This window comes from Ahaetulla prasina, chromosome 4, assembly GCF_028640845.1.
Source record: "Ahaetulla prasina isolate Xishuangbanna chromosome 4, ASM2864084v1, whole genome shotgun sequence".
NCBI classification, from domain to species: Eukaryota; Metazoa; Chordata; class Lepidosauria; order Squamata; family Colubridae; genus Ahaetulla; species Ahaetulla prasina.
The window spans coordinates 122,307,383-122,319,949 of record NC_080542.1 but is presented as its reverse complement, the minus strand read 5'-3'; the positions used below and the strand labels follow the sequence as shown (position 1 = coordinate 122,319,949).

General features: G+C 36.1%; 1 protein-coding gene across 2 annotated transcripts in view; it reads right to left on the bottom strand.

Moving 5' to 3' along the window:
• FAM171A1 (family with sequence similarity 171 member A1) overlaps positions 1–12,567 on the bottom strand; it is a 116,625-nt gene that overhangs the window by 30,293 nt on the left and 73,765 nt on the right. For both annotated transcript variants that reach the window (XM_058179913.1, XM_058179914.1), the window contains one exon: positions 11,935–12,111. In XM_058179913.1, the coding sequence (XP_058035896.1) occupies positions 11,935–12,111 (177 nt within the window). The remainder of the gene's footprint in view (positions 1–11,934; positions 12,112–12,567) is intronic.

The window sequence follows — 12,567 nt, the reverse complement described above, 5'->3', positions numbered from 1 at the left end:
AGTTTGAGTGAATAGGTAGTAAAAAATTCTTTTAAAAAGTTTAAAAAAAGTTCTAACAATCACAGCTGTGCTGCGTGATTGTTGGAATCTTTAAAAAAAAAATTTAAAAGCATTTTTAAACTACATATTTTCCCAAACTGGTAGTAAAAAAATGCTTTAAAAGTAAAAAATAAAAGTTCAGACGATCGTGCATCACTCAGCTGATTGTTGGAACTCTTTTTTTTTTACATTTTTTTACTACCGGTTTGGGAGAACCAGCCCGAACCGGTAGCATTTCACCCCTGGTCAAATATCTCCATCTTAACATAAGACTTATGCTTATATATCAACAACAGCTAGTCTCAGGATATAACTATAATACATAAATTCTGTGATGAAAACTTAGGGTCTTTACTTATCAACTGTAAACCATCCACGCGAGTTCTCCTCATTTCTATTAATTTCTGTGTATGTCCCTCCACAATACAGTGTAAACAAGGCATTACAAACTCTAGCTGATCAGATTATGGACGCTAAATACCCCACTTTCACTGGCCATTATTCTGGGAGATCTAAACAAAGCAAACTTAAGGAAAGAGCTACAAAAATACTTTCAGCATGTCAACTGTCCCACTAGAGGCAAGAATACTTTAGACCATTACTACACAACACTAAAAGATGCTTACCACAAGCAGCTGTGGGACACTCTGATCATTGCATGATTCACCTTGTACCTGCCTACAGACAAAGACTTAAAACAATGAAACCAACAATTAAATCAGTGAGGAATGGGACTGAGGAGGCAAAGTTAAAGCTATAGTCCTGCTTTGACTGCACTGATTGGAATATTTTTGAAGATACCTCTGCAGATCTGGATGAATTCACAGATACTGTAACATCATATGTCAACTTCTGTGAAGACCGATGTATACCAACCAAGAACTTGCGAATATACAGTAACAATAAACCTTGGTTAACAGTTAAAATTAAGCAGCTACGTTGCTCCAAAGAGGAAGCATACAGAAAAGGTGATAAAATGCTGTACAATCAAGCCAGAAATGTGTTAACAAGGGAGATCAGAACAGCAAAAAGCAGCTACTCTGAAAAGCTAAAGAATCAGTTCTCAACAAATGAACCAGCAAACCAGCATGTGGGAAACTCTTTAAAATATCAATGGTTACTGCAAACCTTCTTCCCAGGCTGAAGGGAATCAACAACTGGCAGATGACCTGAATGTGTTTTACTGCAGGAAACTATAGCCACCTATCCCCCAACCCTGTAGACATACCAAAAACAGCCAAACCTCCTACAATTGACCTCATCCGACTGGGTTCACAATCCCTAGTGATCACAGAAAAGGAAGTGCAAGACCTATTTCACAGACAAAAGCCAGGAAAAGCTCCAGGCCCAGACAAGATAACTTCTTCTTGCTTAAAAGTCTGTGCTGACCAATTGGCCCCCATCTTCACCTGAATCTTCAATAAATTGCTAGAGATGTGTTCTGTTCATTCTTGTTTCAAATACTCTACTATCAATCCAGTGCTGAAGAAGCCCACCATCAAGGAACTGAATGACTACAGACTAGTTGCTTTAACATCTGTAGTCATGAAAACCTTTGAAAGGCTAGTGCTGTCCCACTTGTAAACCATCAGGGATCCATTGTTAGACCCTCTGCAATTTGCATGCCAGGCAAATAGATCAACAGATGATGCTGTTAATATGGCTTTGCACTACATCCTACAACATCTTGAATCTCCAAAAACCAGTGCAAGGGTCTTCTGTAGACTTTAGTTCAGCATTCAACACCATCATTCCAAACATTCTTCTAACTAAGCTAAACCAGCTAGCGGTACCTGAACACACTTATAAGTGGATCATAAGCTTCCTAACAGACAGGAAGCAGCGGGTGAAGCTAAGCAGAATCACATCAGATACCTGTACAATTAGCACAGGGCCCCTCCAAGGCTGTGTGCTCTCCCAATTTCTCTTCTCTCTCTACACCAATGACTACATCTCTAACGATCCATCTGTTAAACTACTGAAGTTCACAGATGACACAACAGCAATCCATCTTATTTGAGACAATGATGAATCCGTATACAGATGGGAGGTTGAACAACTAGCCTCATGGTGCGACCAGAACAATCTGGAACAGAACACGCTCAAAACCGTAGAAATGGTGGTAGACTTTAGGAGAAACTTCCACCTCTCACAATACTAGACAACACAGTATCAAGAGTAGAGACCTTCAAATTTCTAGGTTCTACTATATTGCAAAATCTAAAATGGACCGCTAACATCAAAAACTTCATCAAAAAAACGCAACAAAGAATGTTCTTTTTGCGCCAACTCAGAAAGCTCAAACTGCCCAAGGAGCTGCTGATCCAGTTCTACAGAGGAATTATTGAGTCTGTCATATGCACCTTTATAACTGTCTGGTTTGGTTCTGCAACCAAACAAGACAGGCACAGACTTCAGGGGATAATTAGAACTGCAGAAAAAATAATTGCTACCAACCTGCCTTCCATTGAGGACCTGTATACTGCACGAGTCAAAAAGAGGGCTGTGAAAATATTTACAGATCCCTCGCATCCTTGAGATAAACTGTTTCACTCCTACCCTCAAAATGATGCTATAGAGCACTGCACACCAGAACAACTAGACACAAGAACAGTTTTTTCTCTGCTAAACAAATAAATCCCTTAACACTGTCAAACTATTTACTAAGCCTGCATTACTATCAATCTTCTCATCGTTCCTATCACCCATCTCCTCCCACTTATGATTGTAACCTTGTTGCTTGTATTCTTACAATTTATATTAACTATTTCCTAATATGATTTGACTGCTTGTTTGTACCCTATGACTATCATTAAGTGTTGTAACTGTTGTTCCTTGATGAACGTATCTTTTCTTTTATGTACACTGAGAGCATATGCACCAAGACAAATTCCTGGTGTGTCCAATCACACTTGGCCAATAAAGAATTCAATTCTATTCTATTCTATTCTATAAGGCAACTATGTCAAGTGGGAATTGTAATGTATGTAATGCTTTTTATTAGGAATTATTTTAACCTGCATTAGGAATTCTTATTATGAAATTTAAGGCAAGAAGCAACAGCTTCCTACCATTATCTGTGCTGAGAAAACAAATGGCCTGACTTCCCAGGATGCTATATAAAACTATTGAGCAAGAGTGTATGTGTGTATGAGTGAGAGAGACACAGATATATGTACATATATAGATGGATGGATGGATGGATGGATAGAGAATAAAAATAAGGGAAAATGTAATAGATACATAAACTTAAAAGGAAATAAAGATTTTTAACATCCATATTTAAATCCACATGAAATAAAATAAAATTCTGTTTCACCTGATGAAGGCATATTACTCAAAGGCCAGGTAGTATTCAGGTTTGTATTCTCCTTTTTATCTTATATTTTGCTAAAAATTTAATAAAAAATTTATAATTTTTTTTATAAAAAATAGGAGATGCAATGGTGGAATGATACTGCAAAGTGCTTTTCCTTTTGTTTTGGGAGACCCTTTCATCTGAATTTACAGAATAACTGAATTGGAAGGGACCCTGGAGGTCTTCTAGTCTAACCCCTGGCTCAGGCAGAAACCCCTATACTATTTCAAACAATGAAACCATTGTTCTGTCAGGAAATTTCTCCTTAGTTCTAAATTGCTTCTCTCCTTAATTAGTTTCCATCCATTGCTTCTTGTCCTACCCTCAGATGCTTTACAGAATAGGTTGACCCCCTCTTCTTTGTGGCAACCCCTGAGATATTGGAACACTGCTATCATCTCCCCCACTAATTTTTCTTTTCATTAAACTAGACACAGCCAATTCCAGCAACCATTCTTTATATGTTTTAGCCTCCAGTCCTATAAACATCTTTGTTGCTCTTCTCTGTACTCTTTTTAGAGTCTCAACATCTTTTTTATAATATGAAGACCAAAACTGGATGCAGTATTCCAAGTGTGGTCTTACCAAGGCATTATAAAATGGTATTAACAATTCACATGATCTTGAATCTATTCCTCTACTAATGCAGCCTAGCACTGCATTGGCTTTTTTGGCAGCTGTAGCACATTGTTGACTCATAGTTAAGTAATTATACACTAGGACTCTAAGATCCTTCTCACAGTAACTGCGACTGAGCCAGGTACCACTGATACTATACCTGTGCATCCATTCATCCAATTTAAATCCTACCTTTCCTTTAGGAGCTCCATGGAGTTTAGCTAGTGTTCCTTCTGCTTTTCTTTCCACTGCAATAACCTGTGAGATATGTTAGACTGAGAGAGAATGGCTGACCAAAAGTCATCTGATGAGTTTCTGTGGCTGTGGATGGATTAGAACCTGAGTCCTGATGTCAATCTAGCACCTTAACCACCCCTCTTTTCTATTTTATGTTGGTATAAAATTACTCAGGATGAAAAACAAAAGAGCAAATCTGGAATGATCCATTGTTTCAATAGCTTGCGTGTAGTCCAAAATAAATAGAGAAAACCTTTTTCGACAGGAAGAGGAAACAAAGTTCAGCCAAAAAATAAAAAATAAATAAATCAACATTTGTCACATGTAAGAAGTTATTTAAGCTTCTGAGCTTCCAATTTTGGAAAAGCTCTCAAACAACTTCTCTAATAATCTATCAATCAGCTAATTGATGGATGGTTGCATTAGGATTTATTCAATACAGTATGTGTCTATGCTCTTTGTTTATCATCTATGTATAAACAATTACTGTTGAATGCATATTATCTGAGGAATAAATGTAAAAATGTCTCCAGGGAAATATTAGGCTGCTAATTTTATCAATTATGTAAAAGGTGCTACTCCTTTATTTTACTATGCTAGCGTCTCAAGATATTTAAGTTTTGTTGACAAAGCATCATGCTTGCTGGAGACAATACTGCATATAAATAGATAACGATATAATAAAACAATGGTCATGATTTAATTCCTCACTGCTGTGGTCATAGAAGAAAGAGTCATTCCTTTCGGTAATAAAGATATCAGGTCTTTTCCTAGCAGGGAATCCCAGCAAAATACACTATATATATCACCAACATAAATGGTAATGAAATAAATGAGTAATTTTTTTTATTAAAAAGTTTTACAAAAGATTTTCTCCCCTCCCATATCGACCCTTCCCCTTCCCCCCCCCCCCACAAGACTTCCCAGAACAGAATACAGGGTATAAGATTAACAATCATAAATTAAAATACAACATGAGTCATAATCCATAGTCACTCCTTTCTCTAAAACCTTAACTCCCCTTCCAGAAACAAGAAAGTACATTCTTCTTCCAGTCCATTATATATCAGTCCATTCTACTCCTAAAGTCTTCAGCATCTTCCAGTTAAATTGGTATTTCCAGTTCTTCAATAAAGTGCATAGTTTTTAATATCCAATCTTCATCGATCAACGCCTAAACAACGTTCCTTCTTCCAATATTCATCAGGAATTTTTCTATAATATCTTTCTTCCTTAAACAGTCTCTCAAAAATAGTTCATATTTCATACATCTTAAATTCTTAATTTTTCCAATCTCCAAAAATAAACAACATTCTATCTTCTCATATCTTTAGTATCAATTACATACATCAAATAAAATTGCTAATATTAATATTAAACCTCCACAATATGTCAATTGTACTAATTAAAATCTTCAATTTAGCTTACATATGTCAGATAACAGTATTAAAATTACACCTATTTATATCCAAAATATATCAGTTATAACAATTAAATTCTGTTTAACCAAATAACATTACATTAATAAACAATCTCTCAAATATAATATTTAATCCAAATTCATAAATTTTACTGTCTCTCCTCCTCAAATAATACCCCTAACATTACACTTTTACATCCAAAATAAATCATTTATAAGGATTAACCATATTCAAATTTATTAGAATTAAACATTCTCCCTCCCCTTATCTTCTATCTTACACTTTTTCCACCATCTACTCACCAATCAGCTTAACATCCAACAATAAAGGATTTCCAGTCTTTAAATACATTGGAATAGAAATCTCTAGTTTTAACAGCTGTGTTAAGAAAATACTTTCTTCCTTTATAATTCACTGTTAGGCCAGCTGGAACCTCCCATCTAAAATATATCTGATGTTTCTTAAGCTCATCCACTAAAGAAGGAAATTCTTTTCTGTTTCTTAACATTTTAGGAGGAATTTCCTTCATCATTATTATATCTGGTCCTAATATTTGAAATTTATTTTTATAAAATGCTTGTAAAATTCCATACCTAATCTTCTTGGTTGTAGAATAAATAACCACATCTCTCGGCAAACGCTTCTCCCTTGTCAACCAAGAATTAACACGATAGATTTTTTCAATATTAACTTCAAAATCTTCTGGTTCCACTCCCTCTATCTGAGCAAAAGCCTGAGTAAAAATCTCTTTTAAATTTTCCTGCCTACATTCTCTTAATCCCCTCACCCTTATAGCATATTCCATTAATCTATATTGTAATATAACCCTTTCTTCATCTGCCCTGTCCACCTTAACCTGGATATCATCTATTTTATTTTCTAAATTCAAATTAATTGGATTCTTTTGAAGTTCCTCTATTTTCATTTGAAATCTAAGTTAATTTGTTTAAGTTCTTCCAGTCTTTCCTCCATCTGAATACTAGATACCAATAATGGCATAATTGAATCCTTTATCTTTTTCATAGCCCCCTCTGCTCTTCCACCACATCTTTAAGATCCAATATTTCTTTCTCCATTTCATTAAATTTTTGATAGATTTCTAAAAGATGAGCCTCCAAAAGCTCCTGTAAAAAATTCCTTAAACCTTCCTTGATATCTTCTTTTAATTTCCGTATCTGAGCTGAAGAAATTTCCAAAATTTTAGTAGTAGATAATGCTGTTTGCTTAAAAGCCATTTTTAAACTATGTCATCAACCAAAAAGGAAAAAAAAAAAGCTTCGATAAACTTTTCTTCTTAAACACTGTAATAAAAAGAAAAAGGCAAAAAAAACATAAACAATTCTTATTCATTCCATTTAAAAAATATCTTGTTATATTCTTCTTATAGGTTCCACGCCAGCAGTTGTAATAAACATTTCCTTAACTTTCACTTTCAATACACAAAGCACCATTTGCTTTCAATACACAAAACGCCATTTCCTTTCTTCATCTCCAATCTTGACTACAAATATTTCCTCTGATAGGGAGTTAAAATCTTCTTACAAACAAATGCCAACGCTCCTGTTTCTGCTCTGTCTGCGTTAGCATTCCATCATAAATCCTTCTCCGTCGCGGAGATGGGCGCTGCGTTTCGTTCCGCCATTAGGCAGAAGCGTTCCTGATTCCGGAGCTTTTTTCGGGCTATATAAGAAGCATTCCCATCAAGCCTCCAGAAATTTTCCTGGGGCTTTCCTGGGGGCTCTACTTCAGCCCGAATACTCACCTCTCCCTCTTTGCCCAAGGGAGAGATTTTCAAGCTGCCAGACAGCTGATTAGTGCTGTCTGAGCGGCTCTACGGAATCACAGAGCTAGCGGTCTAAAAGAGACTGCCATCAACGAAGTGGAGCCACCGGAAGTCCCTGAATAATTTGAGGATATCACAGATGTAGTAGTTTATTTATATACAGTATGAATGGATTAAGGCAAACTGATTCTATTTGCAAACTGAAATGGTATTTTCTAAAGGCATCATAATTTGAAAATGATTACTACTGTTAGTTTTTAGTTTATTTAGGATCTCAATAATAGATCCTGGGGTGTTGTTGTTATTGCACAGTCAGCCAAATGTTTAGAATAGGTTTGGCATTTTTGTCTACCAATCAAATCCTTACTAAGGACCTAAGATAGGCAAATCTGGATGTTTGACAGTGTTAACAGATTGAAGGATGGAAGCTGTTCCAAGTAAAGCTGCCTTCTGCAATTGATTGATGGTGAGTTTGTCAATGCCAATGGTATTCAAATGATGCTCCAATTGTTTTGGGATTGCACCCAAGGTACCTATTACTATTGGTACTGCCCTTGCTTATCTTTGCCACAGTAGTTCTATTTCTATTTGTAGGTCTTTGTATTTTGTTATCTTCTCCAGTTCTTTTTCTTCTATTATGCTGTCTCCAGGCAGTGTCACATCCACTATCAAGACTTTTTTGTCTTTCTTATCGACAGTTGTTAAGCCTGGGGTGTTATGAGGCAGGTGCCTGTCTGTTTGAATCCGAGAGCAATTTAACTTCTTCATTTTCTATGACTTCTCTATTTTATGGTCCCACCAGTTCTCACTTGCAGGCAAATGATATTTCTTGCAGATCTTCCAATGCACCATTGTTGCTACTTTGTCATGTCACTGTTTATAATCAGTCTCTGCGTTCTTCTTGCAGTAGCTTACCAGATGGTCCACTGTTTTTTCAGCTTCTTTGCATAGACGGCACCTACTGTCTGTTGCTGTCTTCTCAATTCTGGCTTTGTATGAATTTGTCCTTAAGGCTTGTGTAGCAAAGAATTAGTTCCTCAGTCTCTTTCTTCAACTTTCCTGCTCTTAGCCATTGCCAGTTCTGGTTATTATCTGCTTTCCCTGCTATTTTAATGTACTGACCATGTAGTGCTCTGTCTTCCCATGCCTCCATTCTATTCTTCATTTGGTCTTTTTGTAGGCCAGTTTGGTCTCTCCAGTAGTCAGTAAGCCTTCCTGGCATACTAAATTCAGTGCATTTTCTTCATTGTCCTTCAGATATTCTTCAAAAGCCCTGGTTTCTTCTTCAATCATCTGATGTATTTGCAACATTTCATGCCCACCTTTTTGCCTTGGTAGGTAAAGTTTGTCAATACTGCTATGAAGAATGAAGGGTATGATTCATTGTCATTATTTTTCTAGTCTTCCTATCCATTACTTTTAGTTCTGCTTGAACTAAAGTCCACTATTCCTGCTGTGTATTTAATGACTGGAATTGCCCAGATGCTGATTGTCTTGATGGTATTTCCTCCATTATTTGGACTTTAAAATCTACACTCTCTTGATGTATTCACCTCTAATCATTTTCTTGACTTCAACATGCTTGATGTTGTCAGCTTGAAGGATACCCAGGTATTTGTAGTAATCACCTTTATCCAGACTCTTAATGTTATTTTCATGGGGTAACTTGATTCCTTCAGTTTTCACTATTTTTCCTTGTTTGATAGTGAGTGTGGCACATTTGTCCAATCCAAACTCCATTGCAACATCTTGGCTATATATGGACAACACAATTTTATTTCAGATGGTGTTTTTCCCTACAGCTTCAGGTCATCCATGTAAAGGTGGTGAGATAGTCTGGCAGATGTTTTTGATATTTGATAGCCAGGGCTTGAGTTATTCAGTAGTGTTAATAGAGGAAGCAGTGCAATAACAAATAATAGTGTAGTGAATCTCCTTGAAATATTACTCTCTTGATATTAACATCTCTCACCATTGACCTGCCTCTGTGTCTTCCATTGTGCCATCAATCTTTGCACAAAGTTTCTGATATTTCTGCTGACTCCTGTTATTTTTAGGCATTTGATTATCCAGTCATGTGGAAGAAAGTCAAATGCCTTTTTGTAGTCAATCCATGTTACATTCAGGTTGGTCTTCCTTTTCTTGCAGTTTTCCAAAATTATTTTGTCAATTAGGAATTGATCTTTTGTTCATCTGCTATTGGGGCACTTTCCTTTCTGCTCAGTTGGAAAGAGATTGTTTTCAACTAGATGTTGTTTGACTGCATCAGCTACCACACCAGTTAACAATTTGAAAGTTGTTGGTAAGCAGGTAATTGGCCTGTAGTTGTCTGATGCTGCCCCATTTGCTGGATCTTTCATTATCAGATGTTAGCCACTCTTAAATTTCATTTCCTTGTAGTATGTTGTTAAACTTCTTGGGTGGATATGGACCAGTTAGATGTTTCAACCAAAAATATGCAATTCACCTTTATTACTGTTATTATTATTATTAATCATCACACAAATGCAAAAGGGGAAAGATTTCTTGATGCCTCCTTGCCTTGTGATCAAATGCCACTGTTGTTAGTAGTTTGCTTTGATAGCTCCTTGCCAGCGAAAACAGAACTCTGGGGGAGGAGGATCATGCAGCCCTCACAAGCTCCATTTTTGGCCATGATGGCTCCTCCAGCCCTCTGCCAGTGAAAATGGAGCTGAGGGGCTGCACGCAGCCCTCCTGAGTTCCATTTTCTCCGGCAGAGGCACCATGGACTGGACCTTCATTGTTTCAAGGGAGGCTCCCTGGGCCAGATCTAAATACCCCATGGACTGGATCTGGCCTGTGGGCCTTGAGTTTGACTCCCCTGATCTAGATGTTTTACAGGGTTACAGATATTGCAGGATAGAAGCTGTTTCAAGTAAAGCCGTCTTCTGCAATTGACTGATTGCACTATTAATCTTCTCATCGTTCCCATCACCCATCTCCTTCCACTTATGACTGTATGACTGTAACTTTGTTGCTGGTAATCCTTATGATTTATATTGATATTGATTGTTTCCTGATTGCTTATTTGTACCCTATGATTATCATTAAGTGTTGTATCATTAAGTGTTGTATCATTAAGTATTTGTACCCTATGACCATCATTAAGTGTTGTAAGTGTTGATGAAGGTATCTTTTCTTTTATGTATACTGAGAGCATATGCACCAAGACAAATTCCTTGTATGTACAATCACATTTGGCCAATAAAAATTCTATTCTATTCTGATGGCAAATTTGTCAATGCCATCTGTTTGGGATTCCACCCAAGCCTCTTGTTGTTGTTGTTGTTGTTACCATCTTAATAAAAATGAGTATTTCAACAGATTAAGGAGATTTTTTAATTAGTTTGCTTGGTGCTGGAGAAGGCTTCTGTATATTCCTTGGACAGCAAAGATAACTAACAATCAGGTTCTGGAGTGCATGACACCAGATATGTCACTGGAAGACAAAATTGCTTTCTCCAGCGAAAGCAATTATTTTGGAAAGAGTTAGCGATGAAAGGAAACTGCCAAAGAAAATGGACCCTGGACACCATCAAAACTGACATTAGCCAAAGTACAGAACAATTCAAAGAATTAGTGCAACATTGGAAGAATGGAGAGACTTAGACCATAAAATTGCCAAGAATGGATAATAACATTATTCCATTTTGATTTCTTTTGTACTTGATGACTTAATAATAATAAAGATTAAATAAAATGTGTCAAATGCCATTTGAATTTATGGTTTTAAATAAAGAAAATAAGTATAAACCTTTTATGGAATATTTAACATGTTTATTCCATAGGAAACAGATATTGAAATACTATAGAGGAAGTCCTTCATACAGACTGCCAAATTAATTCCATTTACAATTGCAGTTAGCTATTATTAGTACACTTAGACCTGAACACTTTCACTTAATATTTAACTCAATATGTGTGTATGTGTATGTGTGCATGGGTTTTCAAACAAACATCTTCTAATGTTATATATCATGGTGCAGTAATGAAACAGGATATAGGAAGAGTAAAAAAATAGGCATCTCCCTGCAGGAAGAAATGGTATATGTAGCCCCTTTTTCTCACTCTCCTTTCACAGAAGTAAAAATAAATTATATAACAGTTTTGACTCATAAATAAAAACCAAAATAAATAAATATTGGATTAATGGAAGGTATGCCCTGAAATTAAACGTGTAACTTAAATCCCTTGGCAAGCAAAAATTATATTGGCATTTAAATATATTAGGAAAATGTCAATTTGGTATCTACTTATGCTTCACACCAGCCACCCCTTTAAGTCTTATAAACTTTATACCAAACAAAATAAAAGTGGGCAGAGAAATTGCCATTCTCAAACAAAATTGTTCTTGAACTAATACAAGAGTTCATGCCTGACCTACTAGGAATATATTTCTGCTAGAGACCATGAATAAACTGGCTTACATGATGGTAATCAGAAAGAACTTTGCTTACCAAATTTTTGGTCAAATCTCCAAGCTGGCACGTGGGTATGGTGTTTCAAGTTGTTGGTTGCAGGGAGAGGCACTGTTACATAGATGGGCCCATTCACTGGAACCGGAGTCCCATCACTTCTGAGTAAATGAACACTAACTGCAGTGACAGGAGTAAGATCATACCTAGTGTTATTTCCTGTAAAAAAATGAATAGTGTTACAAAATGCACAACATTTAATAATAAGGTAATCAAATACAGATATTCATTACTTAAATATTTGTAATAATTATTTCCCTGTTATCAGAAGATGACACATCAAGAACAGTGTTTTGCAACTTCAAATTGTATATTATACAGTTCCAATCTCTGTATGTATATTCTGACAGATAGTTGATTCATTGTGTAGCAGAGATAGGGAGACCAGTCAAACTACCATGGAAAAGACCCATATTTAAATAAAACACACAAAACAAAGCAGAAACACAATTTTGTCATAGTTGATGTAAAAAATGTAATTATGTGAGGCAGAGATGAGCCATGTCTGACTCTACATCACCCATTCTGTAGCCTCCAGAACAAAGTCACATCATACTGCTAGAATTATTTGACAAAAATGCCAATTGTTAGTAAAACCTTTATACTCTGTTTTCA